At 40.9% G+C, this 15,859-nt stretch overlaps 1 protein-coding gene across 1 annotated transcript; it reads left to right on the top strand.

Moving 5' to 3' along the window:
* The first annotated feature begins 9,026 nt into the window (after positions 1-9,026).
* Positions 9,027-14,386, top strand: septin4a (septin 4a). The gene is made up of 12 exons (XM_052103639.1): positions 9,027-9,346; positions 9,799-9,895; positions 10,002-10,088; positions 10,682-10,805; positions 11,000-11,134; positions 11,517-11,634; positions 12,781-12,882; positions 13,009-13,105; positions 13,541-13,703; positions 13,859-13,865; positions 14,116-14,202; positions 14,327-14,386. The coding sequence occupies exons 1-12, from the start codon at positions 9,083-9,085 to the stop codon at positions 14,384-14,386; spliced, it is 1,341 nt and encodes a 446-aa protein (XP_051959599.1). The 5' UTR covers positions 9,027-9,082.
* Positions 14,387-15,859: the final 1,473 nt, after the last annotated feature.

Below are 15,859 nucleotides of genomic sequence, written 5' to 3'. Positions count from 1 at the left end.
GGACAATGCAGCGGTAGCCTCTTACATAAATCATCAAGGAGACCCACATTCTTGTCAGCTGTATTTCTGACACGCTGGGTTCTCCTTAAGGCCCAGGGCAAGCTCCTGTCACTCAGGTCAGTTATATCCCTGGATATGGGAGCAGATTTACGGTCCAGACAGAAAATACCAATGGGGGAGTTAAGAACTCCACCCTAAGGTAGTAGTTGCCCAGAGTTCGCCAGCAAGGGTTTTTGCCTCTTACTGATAGCACCAGCTGGCCGAACAGGGCTTGGTTCTCGGAGCTAATCTCTTCCCTCGACGGCTCGCCTTTGGCGATGCCGAACAGGAAGGATCTTCTGTCTCAGGCACAGGGCAATATTTCATCCCTGCCCCAAATTGTGGAATCTTTCATGTTTGGCCCCTAAGGGTACCAACTGAGGGACACAGGGCTCTCTCCTGAGGTTATCGAGACCTTTTTAAATGCCAGGCTTTTTCCACTTGGAACAAGTTTGGGTGAGATCTTAGGGCAGAAGAGGACCTCTTCGCCTCTATGAATAGTGCAATGTCTCCTCTACTTTTCCCTGAAATCACCCAGCCCCCTTGGGTCTGGACGTTAAGACACATACATGACCCAGAATGCTTCTGTATGCGTTTCTTTCCCCGGTTTCTCTGCTCCCGGGAGTCTTGGCAATGTTCACCAGCAAGGGTCTTGCCTCCTATTAATGGCGCTGCGCTGGCTGAACAGGATATGGTTCTCGGAGTTAATATCTCTCCTTGATGGCTCGCCTTGGGCGATTCCGAACAGGTAGGACCTTCTTTCTCAGGCTCAGGGGACATATTCATCCCCGGCCCGAATTGTGAAACCTTTCATGCTTGGCCCCTGTAGGGTATCAACTGAGGTTCACAGGGCTTTCTCCTGAAGTTATAGAGACCATTGCAAGTGCTAGGGCTTCCTCCCTTGGAACTGATCTGGGTAGATTTTACAGGGCAGAAGAGGATCCCCGAGTCACCCAGTCCCCCCCCTCGGGGGTGCTGGCGGTTTGCCACGCCTTGGTGGGCGGGGTGCCCTCTAAGAGGCATCCTTGCTAGGACCTCTTCATAGGGTAAGACCCCCCCTTTTTAAAACCTGTAGAGTCAGCGTTTGGTAGACTTCTGACTCTCAAGATGGTTTTTCTTATGGCAATTACGTCTCTGAGGAGACTTGGGTACCTACAGGCTCTGTCTCTCTTGCCGGCCTGTTTTGAGTTGCCCCAGGTAGGACCAAAAGCATTCTTTGCACCCTCACCCTGACTACCTGCCCAAGGTGCCTTTCGCGACCCATGGCCGGTTATTCTCTAAGCCTTCTGCTCCCTGCCGTTTGTAACGCCGGAGCAGCTAAGACTTCTCAGACTTTGTCCAGTCTGTACCCGTCAGATTTATGTCCACCGCATTTGCTAGTGGCGTAAAATCAGGGCAGCAATTCTTCATTTGGAAGCCTTGACTGGGTGGCGGTCACGTCCTGACAGACTATGTCACTTTGGGTGAGGGACATTACTGCCCGGGCCTACGAGGCGCGCGATCAAGCTTCGCCAGTAGGTTTTAGGGCGCACTCTACCAGAGGGCTCTCCTCCTCTAAAGCCTTGGCTAGAGGTTCCCCTCTGCAGCAAGTTTGTGGTGCGGCAGGTTGGTCCTCTCCGCTCACATTCATCAGTTTTTATGACAAGTTTGTGTTGCGATAGGGTTCTCTTCGCACACATTCATCGAACTTTATGGGTTAGATGCTTTGCTACTCTGGGCTCTTATGCCCTAGAGTCGGCATCTCAGCTCATGCCTGAACAAGTTTGTGATGCGGCAGGCTGGTCCTCTCCGCTCACATTCATCAGTTTTTATGAAAAGTTTGTGTTGCGATAGGGTTCTCTTCGCACACATTCATCGAACTTTATGGGTTAGATGCTTTGCTACTCTGGGCTCTTATGCCCTTGAGTCGACATCTCAGCTCATACCTGAACAAGTTTGTGATGTGGCAGGCTGGACCTCTCCGCTCACATTCATCAGTTTTTATGACAAGTTTGTGTTGCGATAGGGTTCTCTTCGCACAAATTCATCGAACTTTATGGGTTAGATGCTTTGCTACTCCGGGCTCTTATGCCCTTGAGTCGACATCTGAAGCTCATGTCTGAGACCTCTCGCGTTTTTGTGAGTACACTCCACAACCGTAGGGGTCCGGACAGCCCCAAGTGCGGCGGCATGGGTAATGCGTTCCCCGTAGCCCTTAGCAGCGCAACATCGTAGTGAAGCTTTTTGTAAAGGGAACGTCTTGGGTTACATGTGTAACCCTTGTTCCCTGAAAAAAGCGGAACGAGATGTTGCGTTGCTTTGCCGCACTGGGACGTCCCAGGACTGCTCTTCAAAAAGAAGTATCTGACGACACCTGGTGACGTATCCATTTATAGCCTGGCCTCAGGTGCATCTAATGATTACATCAGCCGAGGCTATAAATTCCGGTCAATGTTCATTGACGTGTTCCACACATTATTCAGCTCGGCTCACAGCTAAAGCTGTTCCCTGTAGCGCTTAGCAGCGCAACATCTCGTTCCGCTTTTTTCAGGGAACAAGGGTTACACATGTAACCCGAGACGTTTTGCAACCTGGCAAATGTTGCAAAATCCTTCAAACCAATGTCTGCTGTTTTTCTCCCAATTGACTGAGCGACAGCTTTGAGCACATGTGCAGAACATATGTGTAGCACTGTAAATGTTCTAATATCCTTCCATGGCTTCAATTTTGAACAAAGAGCAAAAGCCCTGTCCAAGTAGCTGACAATGTTCTCCCTGTTGAATGACAGAAGAACACTTTGGAGTAGTGCCCCAAAGTCTCTGTGATTATTTTCTATCCTAGTTTTTATTTAGTTAAACTTAGTAAGAAGATAGTGACTAGACTGTTAACCAATTTCAGTGGTGTTGTCTTAGTCTCAGACCAATTGATGTGGCGTTTATGAAAGCTCTGCACTAGAAGGTTAACTTGCACCTGTGCTGGGCAAAGCTGACAGCCTCATCCCACAGATATCCACCAAATCAAAACCAAGGTGAGAGTTAGCATGTATCTATTACAAATCTTTCTGCAATCAATGATTGACAAATGTTTCAGAAAACAATATTCCAGAAATTCCGGAACTGCTAACAACACTTACAGCACCTTTACTATGTAACAAGAACTCCCAAATCCCAACAACCACCAGATCTACCACCAGATAATATGAACTAATTGGGTCTTATTTTTAAAACATGAGAAAGACCGATTTGTGTGTAACTTGTTAGTAAAACCATTCTTAAATAAATTGTCTGATTGAATTAAATTAAATTCATGTTTCATTAATAAGGCCCAATGTGTTTAATGTCTTAAAATGATCACAATTGTTTCAATTGATTGTGACTGAGCAGGGGAGTTGCTAGGATCTTGATACATTGGGGGCTTAGCCCAGTCCCCACCCCCCACCCACCCCCGCCCGCCCGCCCGCTTTTGGTAACTACTTCTTCTACTCATAGGCACATAATAATAAGCAATAATAATATAAATGGGGGTCTGGGGACCTCCCCAGGAAATGTTGGCCATTAAACACTTCATTTCCTGCATTCAGGTGCATTTTTTTTTAGCATTTTAAATGATAGGTAAAAAGATAGAATGCTTTATTTGTAGAACTGTAACAGCTATTCACAGAAACACCAATAAATAATACATGAATATTAAATAATTAATAATGTATCCTGAATTTTACTTGTAACATTGGATAATGGGAAAAGGTAGAGGTGACTTGTTGAGTCAGTGACATGAATCTAATTATCTATTAATCTAACCAAATTAACCTCAAAAACATGAAGTTTAGTACTGTTTTCCGAGCTCACTCACTTTGGGATTGTAGCCGAGGCCGTTTGCTGGCCTCAGGAGGTGGAGGACTGCCGTCTTGACGGCGCTTAAAAAATAGCCGGATATCCATTTTTACATTAGACGTTTGGGCTAGTGAGTGACGGATGAATCTTGATGCAGTCTGCTGCTTCCTGCTGATTGGTCAACAAGACAGCACGCTGTATATAGCTGGTAGTAATCAATATCGATGCACGCGCATAGAGCGCATGATCAAAGACTTCGTCTTAGGTTTAAACAACCTATGAAACTATTAATGAACAATATGAAACTAAAACGACATAAGCTTAATTTAAAATGGCTTAGGAACTATCTATTTAGAGGTGGATAAACGCAATTTAGAGGTGGATAAACCCACTTTGGAGGTGGTAAACGCTATTTCCGAATTTTGGGAGGTGCGTAAACGGCGTTTATGTGCGTTTAGCCTCCACTACATCCCTGAATAACGTTAATTTACACATCGTGTTTCAATCGCCAAATCAGATGTATAGGCTACTTCATCTACATTCCTCACGAGAAACGGATTATGGCTCACAAACTGGATTAGCTATAGGCGAAATAGTAAGGTCCCACGTACTTTATATATACAGTACATGTTCTGCATTAATACCACAGTGAGTAACTTACAGGGCTAGTAAGTTAGACCAGGGTTTGCTTAAGAGCCTTCACCGACCTGAGCTTAATGATGAGGGAACGGCGCCAGTAGATAACTCTTCTTGCCTCCCTCGTATCGTTCATGACTCTTTATTTTACTTTTTAAAAAGTGTGTAATGTCCATAATAGCTACCACCAGAAGCCACAAACAACAATGACAGTCAAGCCCTAAACTAAAGCTGTAAGTTAACCGATGACTCTTTCAGGCTCTCTCCTCTGGTGCGCACTCTAAATACAAGCATTCTGTAACCATAGTAACTTTGATCCGCTTGAACACATTTTAATCGTCTTTAATACATGATTCCGAAGGATAGATTAAAAGACCCGGTACATTTTTTTAAATAAATACAAAATTATTAAAAAATAATAATAATTATCAATAAATTCAATTTTTGGAGATCCGGGGCTATAAAAAAGCCCCGGATGCCCATGTCTAACGACGCGCCTGTTTGGTCTTATGCAGCATCTGGCCCCACACACAAACATGGCTATACACTGGATCTTGATTTCATATGGTTGAACCATTAATGACCCTCTGATCGTTAAATGTTGCCATTTCTGACAACTATTGTGTCTACTTCGAAATGTCAGAATGTACCAGCACTTCTTTTGATAAGAAGACTGTCTCTAAGCACTCTCACTGCTGAGAGATGTGTGACCTTGTGGCGTTCCCCAAGGCTCAGTTTCAGGCCCTTTATTATTTAACTTATATATGCTTCCAAATTAATTAATTAATATAACATCTATTTCAGATGATACACAACTCACACACAAATTGCACTCTGCATGTTGTAAAGTCTCACCCCTTAATTCTGTGTGTTTTTTCTGCATTGTGGCTAATTTATATAATGTATTGATGACTAATAATAAAAAAGTGCTCTGTTTTTTTTCGTTCCTATTAATTTTATATGGTCGGTCAACAAATGTGTCACTCTTTTTTCGTCACCACTTAGACTTATCGAATCTACTCCAAATGATTGTGTTCAGATTACAAGAAAGAAAACTCACAAAGTATTGTACCACTCAGATAAACGAGAATTTGTTTTTTTTTATTACATAATTTATTTATTTATTTATTTATTATTTTTTTTTTTTAAATAAATAAATATTTCGGTATAAAAATGACCAAACAGTATAGGAAGGTTAAATTATTTTAATTATGGGAGAGCGGGGCTAGTTGTAACAAACATAGTTTAAGAGTTTCCACACAAACTGGTATGACGAAACTGCGTAGAGAACAAATTATGGCAAAATTCAAAAAGCCTCGGGAAGATATACAATATTTTATTATAGATATTTAATATTTTACATAAATAATTATAGCCTATAACTAAAACTATTAGGCCAATCAAACACGTAAAGCGTGCGACGCGACGCAACTGGAACGCTCCCGTGACGCGCGTCGCATAGCTCTAAGTGATTCCATTAAGCTGTTGCCAGAGTCGTTTATAATCCAGCGAACAGTTGGCTACCGTGACTGTTATTATAGAGCGACCAGTTTGCGCGAGCCGCATCTCACTTTTCGCTACGTAACATAACATTATTTTGAAGGGGCATAAAAGTTGTGTGGAAATTTCTATTCTTTTAAATTTAGCCTAGAAAAAGAGAGATTTGGGTAAACATCAACACCACTAAGGTCTGACAATTGGATGTAAACTCCGAGGTCTGTTTACATGGAGCACCTGTCCTCGACCACCAACCGGTTTGTGAACGCAATGTACAGGCAGCGTGGTAAGAGTTTATCAGAAAGACTACAAAATAAGCACACATATATATATATATATATATATATATATATATATATATATATATATATATATATATGTGTGTGTATAATGTACGTTGTTTTGCACTGCCTTTGTGTCTTGTGCACGGTTGTATTTGTTTGGATATTTGGTCCGTAAATGTGGGTCATAAACCGTGTTTTCCAAATTGTTTAATTATTAAATAATTAAAAAATGAGAGCTACCATTCTAGCATAATTTGAGCTTTGTTTTTAAATCATTGCAATGTTTTTCAGAATTGTTTTAAAGAATAAAATATTTCTCTCTATCTCTCTCTCTCTCTCTCTCTCTCTCTCTCTCTCTCTCTCTGTTTATTTGTTTACATGTACTTTGAATAGATCCTGAGGTATGTATGGATATACAACAATACATCAATTCTTTATCACACATTTAGTTAGAATGTTTGTATTTTACATTTCACAACCCCCATATCTCCAGCATCTTTACTGGAGATCAGAGCATTAGTGTGTGAGGTATTAATCTATCTGGACTAATGAGAAGTGTCAGGCTGATGCAGGGTCACGTTGTTTGCATTAGTGCCTGTACTTCCATTGTTAAAAGCTCAGATAGATGCATGCTGGCCATTGTGAATCTGTTAAGTGTGTCCTATCCTTTCCCTTTAACTGAGGTCTTATTTTGCTCATTTAAAGCGTTTAATGAGGTCGGAAAACATCAGCGTGTTAAAGGAACATTTTACCTAAAAATAAAAGTTCTGTCATCATTTACACATCCAAGTTGATCCAAACCTGAACGACTTTGTCCTGTGGAACTTTAGCAGAATGCTATGGATGCTTATTTCAAAACAATGACAATGGATAGGGATGTTCAAGCTAAATAAAATTACAAAGAAGCACCTTGAAATTCTTCCTTACAACTCAACTATACTATTATGTACTATACTGTACTATATTCCAAGTCTTTGTGCGATAAACAGAACGCAATTTTCCACTGAAGATCTTGCCCTCAACCATAGCTCTCAAATCTCATTTGCGGGTCTGCATATACATAACTTATAATTTATAACATTACTTGGCATGTCACGTTCAGTTACAAACGTTACAGGAGACCTAATTGCACCATGTTTGAAAATATGACAACACACATGAGATTAGAGAGCTACAATGGAGTGGAACATTTTTAGTTAATAACTAAATTAAAATTTGTATCTGTTTCTGAAGACTTGGAATATATGTTTATACACTAATGACCCAAAACATTATGACCACCTGTCTAATATGCTGTTGGTCCTCAAAGTGCCGCCAAAACAGCGCTGACCTGCCAAGGCATGGACTCTACAAGACCCTGAAGGTGTCCTGTGGTATCTGGCACCAAGACATTAGCAGCAGCACCTTTAAATCCTGTAAGTTGTGAGGTGGAACCACCGTGGATCGGACTTGTTGATCCAGCACATCCCACAGATGCTCAATCGGATTGAGGAATTTGGAGGCCAGGGAAACACCTTGAACTCTTCATCATTTTCCCAACAATGTGTGCAGTGTGGCAGGGTGCATTATCCTGCTGAAAGAGGCCACTGCCATCAGGGAATACCATTGCCATGAAGGGGTGTACCTGGTCTGCAATGATGTTTAGGTTGGTGGCATGTGTCAAATTGACATCCACATAAATGGCTGGACCCAGAGTTTCCCAGCAGAACATTGCACAGAGCATCACACTCCCTCCACCGCCTTGTTGTCTTCCCACAGTGCATCCTCGTGTCATCACTTCCCCAGGTATTTGGTACACATGTACACGGCCGTCCACGTTATTTAAAAGAAAACAGAACTCATCTGACCAGGTGACCTTCTTCCACTGCTCCAGTTCTGATGCTTACATGCCCATTGTAGGCGCTTTCGACGGTGGACGGGTCATCATTGGCACTCTCCTCTGACCGGTCTGCAGCTACGCAGCCTCACACACAGCAGGGTGTAATGCACTGTGTTGTGACACAGTCTTCCTGTAACCATCATTAACATTTTCTGTGACATATGCCACAGTATACCTTCTGTCGGTTCGGACCAGATGGGATAGCCTTCGTTGCCCTCACACATGGACGAGACTGGGGCACCCAACACCCTTAAGCCGGTTTGTGGTTTGTCCCTTCTCAGACCACTCTCAGTAGGTACTCACCACTGCTGACTGGGAGCACCCCACAAGCTTTGCCGTTTCAGAGATGCTCTGACCCAGTCATCTGGCTGTAACAATTTGGTCCTTGTCAAAGTCGCTCAGGGCTTTACTCCTGCCCATTTCTCCTGCATTCAACATGTTGACTACAAGAACTGATTGATCACTTACTATCTAATCTACCCAGACCTTAACATGTGGCCTTGTTAGGAGATGGTCAATGTTATTTGCTTCACCTGTGAGTCGTCATAAAGTTTTGGCTAATTGGTGTATATACATATTAACTTTTATGGTGCTATTTTTTAAGCACTGGTCCCAGTTTGCTTTCAGACAATACATTAATCAATTATTTGTTTAATTCAAGCACAACATGAGACACAATGTGAGGATTGGTGTTAAAGATACAGTTCATGTTTAATAATTTCACATTTGCCTATTAATTACAAAGTTATTTTATTCTTTTAATCTTTTATTAATGAAATCTAGACAATATCGGAAGGAGTCTATCTGACACCTGGTAGTTTATGTTTAGGAAAGAGAGAACATTAAAATGTATATAAACTAAAGAGGAATTCTTGTGTTATCTTAAGTCATCTAGTTTAGCCATAGAGGACTGTGAGGATGCTGAACTGGTGTATACCATGAGAGATCTTCCTCCTAAAGCCGGTCACACTTTCCCTGGACATGAGATGCCCAAGATGGACAGGGTGCCAGAGGGCAGCACCCACCCTGACACCCCAGGGACGCCCACTTTCACACGCCCCACGAACAGAAGTCTCCTGGGCGCAGAGCCAGAGTTACCCCGCCGTGGCCAGCTCACTTCAATGAGTTCCCTGGAGTCTCCCCTCAGCCCCTCTCGACCAAAAAGTCCATGGGGCAGATTTGACCCCTACGACTCTTTTGAGGTAATGTAAAGACGTTATTTGTCGAGGAAAATCCAAGTTAATTTATTTCACTGAAATCTATGTAAAGGTCATAATCAGGGGCGGACTGGCCATAGGAAGAACTGTTGGGCCAGCTGTGAAACGGGGCCGAATGGGCGGCAATAAGCTGAAACAGGCTGCTGCGTTATGCCAAACGGGCCACGAATGGGTGAAGAGGGCCACAAAATGGCTTCACGATATGCAGAAAAGGACAGTGACTCTCCCCTGAGATATTTTGGTCCAGCAAAACCTAACCCCACGCTCAACAACTTTTGGGCCAGTTTCTATGTAAAATCAAGGCCCTATTTCTCTTCCCAGTCTGCCCCTGGTCATAACATACTAAAATGAGTGACTTTAAGTATGATTCTTGTGTCTGAAGTCACTTATTTTGCATTCAAATGTCATCATTATCTGAGTCTTTTCAACCATTTTAGGATCAAGATAAGGAGTATGTTGGCTTTGCGACACTGCCTAACCAAGTGCACAGGAAATCTGTGAAAAAGGGGTTTGCCTTTACTCTTATGGTGGCAGGTGAGGATTTACCATGTACTGTATGTCAAATATAGTGCTTATCCTAAAAGCAAAGCTAAAACTTGTATTTAGGTTCCTATGAAACTTTCTCTTTTTATACTTCCAGGGGAGTCGGGTTTGGGGAAATCTACACTTGTCAACAGTCTCTTCCTCACAGACCTTTACAAAGACAGAAAGATGCTGAATGCTGAGGGTAAGTACATAGTACATTACATAAGAGTGAAGTTTTATTGCTTCTAGTCCATTTCTATTAGCTTTGAAGCCAAACTTGACTAAATTTACTTTTAGAAACTATTCACATTTAAAATTCATTGTGTTCTCTTCTGGAAAAATGTACCATATATATTGATATCTCATATTGCACCAGTGGTGTAGCCAAGGGTGGGCAAATTAGACCCAAGCCCACCCAGAATATTAGAGATTATTCTTTGACTTCAAATATATATATTTTAAAACAGTTCCATGACTTTTGGGCAAAAACATCTAATGCAATATATTGGGATAATATATGCAATATGAGAGATTTATGAACAATCTTAGTGGGCCGGTCATTTTTGACCAGGAATACAAAAGGCATTAGCACAAACGAACACAACATAAGAGTTAAATCATTGCAACTTTTGTTCAACTTTGGGCATCTACAATCTTTGTCAATCATAATAAATATCTTAATAACACAATTATTAACAGATTATAACTTAATTTTAAACGTATTTTTATTATATAACATTTACCAGTGAAAATTGAAAAATGTAAATGTTTGCCTATTATATGTTATATTTGCAGAGCGTATCACACAGACAGTAGAGATCACAAAACACACTGTGGCTATAGAGGAGAAAGGAGTCAAGCTGAGACTCACCATCGTGGATACGCCAGGCTTCGGTGATGCTGTCAACAACACTGAGAGGTGGGAATGTAATGTGTGTAGCTACTAGTAACCATTATCAGTGATCGTGTCTGTCAGTTTTCTCAGAATAAATGCTTGTCAGGTTAACTAATCGTTTTGAAATACTCATTATAATAACCACTGATTGCAACCTTTTCAGATACATTTAGCTAATCTTCAGCTTTTTAACGTCCTTTTTATCCTAATTTTACTAGCTGGAGGGCAGTTTTGGACTACATTGACCAGCAGTTTGAGCAGTACTTTCGTGATGAAAGTGGACTCAACCGTAAGAACATTCAGGACAACCGTGTGCACTGCTGCCTCTACTTTATTTCACCATTTGGCCATGGGTAACTCTCTGACAAATTAAGTAGAAGTACAGGAGATGTATTCTCAAGGACTGATGGACTGATATATTGATCAGATTTCAATTAATCAACTTATATTTAATCAACTTATATTTGACATTTGAGATTTTTGGCATCAGCTGATTAGAAGTGTTCAGAAGTTCAAGCTTTGTCTTTGTGTGAATAAATAAAAGATTAGGATGTCCACAGGTTAAATAATGTAGTTATGTAATGTTAGAACAACCTATATACAGCCTTATTGTAAAGTGGTAACGGAATTATAATGTAATTGTGGCATTTTACTTCAGAGCATTGTGGTATTTAGTTCTGATAATGTCTTTTAAGAACCATGAATGTGACAATTATTTGTGCTTCATTCTGTCAGTCTCAGGCCGATGGATGTGGAGTTCATGAAGGTATTACATGAGAAGGTCAACATAGTACCTGTGCTGGCCAAAGCAGACAGTCTCACTCCAGTGGAAGTCAGACAGATGAAAATGAAGGTGTGTGTGTGTGTGTGTCAGCTCTGTAGGTTCATACAATGCAAGTGAATGGTGACCAGACCTTCATAGCTCCAAAAATCACATAAAGGCAGTTAAAAAGTAATCCACATGAGTCCAGTGATTAAATCAATGTCTTCAGAAATTATATAATACTGTGGGTGTGGGTGAGAAACAGATCAATAATTAAGTCACATTCTGAAAGTGAAAGTGAAATTGGAGATGTTTATTAAAAAAGTATTGAAACTTCAGAATTGCATCACTTCAGAAGGCAGTTATTTAACCACAGGAGTCTTATGGATTATTTTTATGCTGCCTTTATGTGCTTTTGGATCTTCAAAGTTCTGGTCACCATTCACTTGCATTTTATGAACCTACAGAGCTGAATTATTCTTAAAAAAATCTGTATGTGTGTTCAGCAGAAGAAAGAAACTCATACACATCTGGGATGGGATGAAAGTGAGTAAATTGTGAAATCATTTTATATTTTGGGGTAAACTGTCCCTTTAATTTATTAACTTTGGCAGCCCTATAATACTAAAACTGAAACAACAAAAACTGGATACAATGAAAAACTAAAACTAAACTGAAACTAGAAAACATCCATCCATCCATCCATTGTCAACCGCTTATCCTGTGTACAGGGTCGCGGGGGGCTGGAGCCTATCCCAGCTAACATTGGGCGAAAGGCGGGGGACACCCTGGACAGGTCGCCAGTCCATCGCAGGGCCACACATAGACAGACACTCACACTCACACATCCACACCTAGGGGAATTTTTTTGGAGACACCAATTAACCTAGCCTGCATGTCTTTTGGATGGTGGGAGGAAGCCGGAGTACCCGGAGAGAACCCACACAGACACGGGGAGAACATGCAAACTCCACACAGAAAGGCCGGGGCAACCAGGGTTTGAACCCACAACCTTCTTGCTGTGAGGCAACAGTGCTAACCGCTGCACCACCGTGCCGCCCTACACTAGAAAACATGAAAAAACAAAAATTCTAAGTCAAATTTACAGTCTCAAAGTAAAAACTAATGAAAACGCAACTAAATTGAAAGGACACATTTATAATAAAATAAAATAAAATAGAAATAAAGGTATACTTTGCATATTTGAAACTATAATAACCCCAGTGTACTATTTAGATCCGTGAGGAGATCGAGAAGTTTGATATCAACATCTACCAGTTCCCTGAGTGTGATTCAGATGAGGATGAGGAGTCCAGACTTCAGCACCAGGAACTAAAGGTGAACTATTTTGTGTGAATATTTTTTTAACTTGCCAGTATTAGCAACCTTTGCCATACATTGTTACAACTGTAACGACCGATGACTAAATTTAACATGAATTTTACTGTGGATTCTCTGTTACAGGACAGTATTCCTTTTGCAGTGATTGGCAGTAACATTCAGGTTGAAAACAAAGGCAGATGGTTTAGAGCCCGCCAGTATCCATGGGGTGTGGTGGAAGGTATTTGGACTCTAGTGTAATAGTGTAGTGTACAGCATTTTAGTCTGAGAAGAAACATGATGTGACTCGGTGACACTTTACAAAGTTCTATACATTAACATTAGTTTATGCATTAGGTACTGTATCATGAACTAACAATGAACATAATTTTTTACAGCATTTAAGACTAGTTCAATGAAAAATTAAATTTCTGGCATTATTGAGTCACTCTCATGTTGTTCCAAACCATTGAACGTTTTTTTTTCTGCGGAACACAAAAGGAGATATTTTGAAGATTGCGATTGCTGATTTCCATAGAAAAAGTCCTTGTGTTTGGTCATGAGATGTGTAAGAACAATGAGGCTTAATGTTAACAAATGTAAAACTATTGTAAAGTGTTACCAGTGCATCTCTGTATGCCCTTGTAAATCATTTATTGTTATTACATTCTTTCAGTGGAGAACCCCGAACATTCAGACTTCCTAAAGCTGAGGAACATGTTGGTGCGCACGCACATGCAAGATTTGAAGGACATAACACGGGAAACCCATTACGAGAACTACCGCGCTCAGTACATCCAGAAATTGACGCGCATGGTGGTCAATGAGAGGAAACGCAGGTCGGTGGATTGCGTTTAAACATACACGTTTGGTAAAAGGATCCCTCAAGAATTGTATATACTGTAGAGAATGGTTTAACGGTTACTGTAGAATGCTTGCAGACATGACCTTTTTAGGGGTTGTTCACACAGAAGGTGGTTTCCCTCACTTCCAGGAAGCTTGTTCCATACCCCATGATGAGAGAGGCCCACTAAACAAGAATTTACCCTTTTTATGAATTTTCCTGAATTCAAGCAACAGAAGTCATCACTAACAGTGTGTCTGTAACTGTTAACATTAGAATTGATAGTAGTGTATAAATGCTCAGATGCTGTGCTCAGTCTTGGTCATCATCTGTCACCACTGATTGCTTTCTTTATGGATTATCCTGCTGCGTTTCATTGGTTCCACCCATCCAGTCTATGTAACCAGCTGAGACAGAGTCCCTCAGATCTACCTGTTCCTCTGGTGCCTGTGGACAGTGAAAGTGAGCACCTTATTTGGGAGAAAGATGAGGAGGTAATAGTGGCTCCCAGTGTTTTCCTTGGTTTTGGAAATGTAAACAGATGTCTTGATTCTCCTTAGAATGGATTGATTAGTAAAATAATCATGCTTTATTTTATTTTTCTTTGTCTTTCTGCAGTTGCGGCGAATGCAGGAGGTTCTGCAGAGGATCCAAGAACAGATGCGTCAAGGACATTAATTTTACAGTTCTAAAACAAACGTAACTATTAATTAAAATATGGTTCAGATGGAAATATGTGTAGAAATGTATAAGGTTTAAGGTGCAAGAAATAATATATTTACTGTTAACTTATTTTGCTGAAAAATGTGTGATAAAGGGATAGTTCACTCAAAAATGAAAATTCTCTCATCATTTACATTTACTTATGCCATCCAAAATGTGTGACTTTCTTTCTTCTGCTGAACACAAACAAAGATTCTTTTGAAAATGTTTCAGCTCTGTAGGACCAAACAATGCAAGTGAATGGAAATCAACAATTTTTAGCTTCAAAAGGAAATAAAGGCAGCATAAAAGTAATTAATGTGACTCCAGTGATTACATCCATGTCTTCCGAAGTGCTATGATACGCTTGGGTGAGAAACAGATCAATATTTAAGTTATATTTTACTGTAAATCACCACTTGAACTTTCACAACCTTCTAATTTAGTTTTTAGCCATTCACAGTCTGAGACCATTCCTCCATACAGAATCTCTCTAGATCCTTCAAATTCAGAGGACTCTCCTCTTCAGTTCACCCCACAGGTTTTCTATGGGGTTCTGGTCAAGGGACTGGGATGGCCAAAGCAGAACCTTGATTTTGTGGTCAGTGAACCATTTTTTTTGTGTTGATTTTGATGTTTGTTTTGATCATTGTCCTGCAGATCCAACCACGGCCCATATTAAGCTTTCTGGCAGAGGCAGTCAGGTTTAGATTTTTGTATCTGTTGGTATTTGATAAAGTCCATGATGTCATGTATCCAAACAAGATGTCCAGGACCTCTGGCAGAAAAACAGCCATACAGCATTAAAGATCCAGCACCAAATTTAACCATGGGCATTGGGTACTTCTTCATCTCTGTGTGCGCCAACCCATCTCTGGTGTTTGCTGCCAAAAGGCTCTTTTTTTGTTTCATCTGACCATAGAACCAATCCAATTTGAAGTTCCAGTAGTGTCTGGCAAACTCAGGATGCTTGAGTTTGTTGTTGGATGAGAGCAGAGGCTTTTTTCTTGAAACCCTCTCAAACAACTTGTGATGTAGGTCAGTGGTTCTCAACACTGTTCCTGGAGGCCCACCAATGCTGCACATTTTGGATATCTCCATACTAAAACACACCTGATTCAACTCACCAGCTCATTATTGGAGACTCCAATACCTGAATTGGGTGTGTCAGAAAAGGGAGATATACAAATCGTGCAGTATTGGGGGGGCCTCCAGGACAGGGTTGAGAACCACTGATGCAGGTGACTTCTGACTGTAGTTTTGGAGACTTACAATTCTCCAGCTGCTATCCTTGGAGAATGTTTGGCTATTCTAACCATCATCCTCACCGTGCGTGGAGACATTAAAGACACATGTCCTTTTCCAGGCGGATTCCAAGCATCTCCAATTGATTGGAACTTGATGGAAATTGCCATAATGCTAGAAATTGGCATATAAAAAAATTCTATA

This window comes from Xyrauchen texanus, chromosome 34, assembly GCF_025860055.1.
Source record: "Xyrauchen texanus isolate HMW12.3.18 chromosome 34, RBS_HiC_50CHRs, whole genome shotgun sequence".
Lineage (NCBI taxonomy): Eukaryota > Metazoa > Chordata > Actinopteri > Cypriniformes > Catostomidae > Xyrauchen > Xyrauchen texanus.
This window is presented reverse-complemented; position numbering and strand designations above follow the sequence as displayed.

Excerpts from the sequence above, each read along its gene's own strand:
- septin4a (XM_052103639.1), top strand. The coding sequence starts at position 9,083 with ATGAGAGATCTTCCTCCTAAAGCCGGTCACACTTTCCCTGGACATGAG. Across the intron at positions 9,347-9,798 it reads ACCCCTACGACTCTTTTGAG|GATCAAGATAAGGAGTATGT; the intron begins GTAATGTAAAGA and ends CAACCATTTTAG. Across the intron at positions 10,806-10,999 it reads GCTGTCAACAACACTGAGAG|CTGGAGGGCAGTTTTGGACT; the intron begins GTGGGAATGTAA and ends TAATTTTACTAG.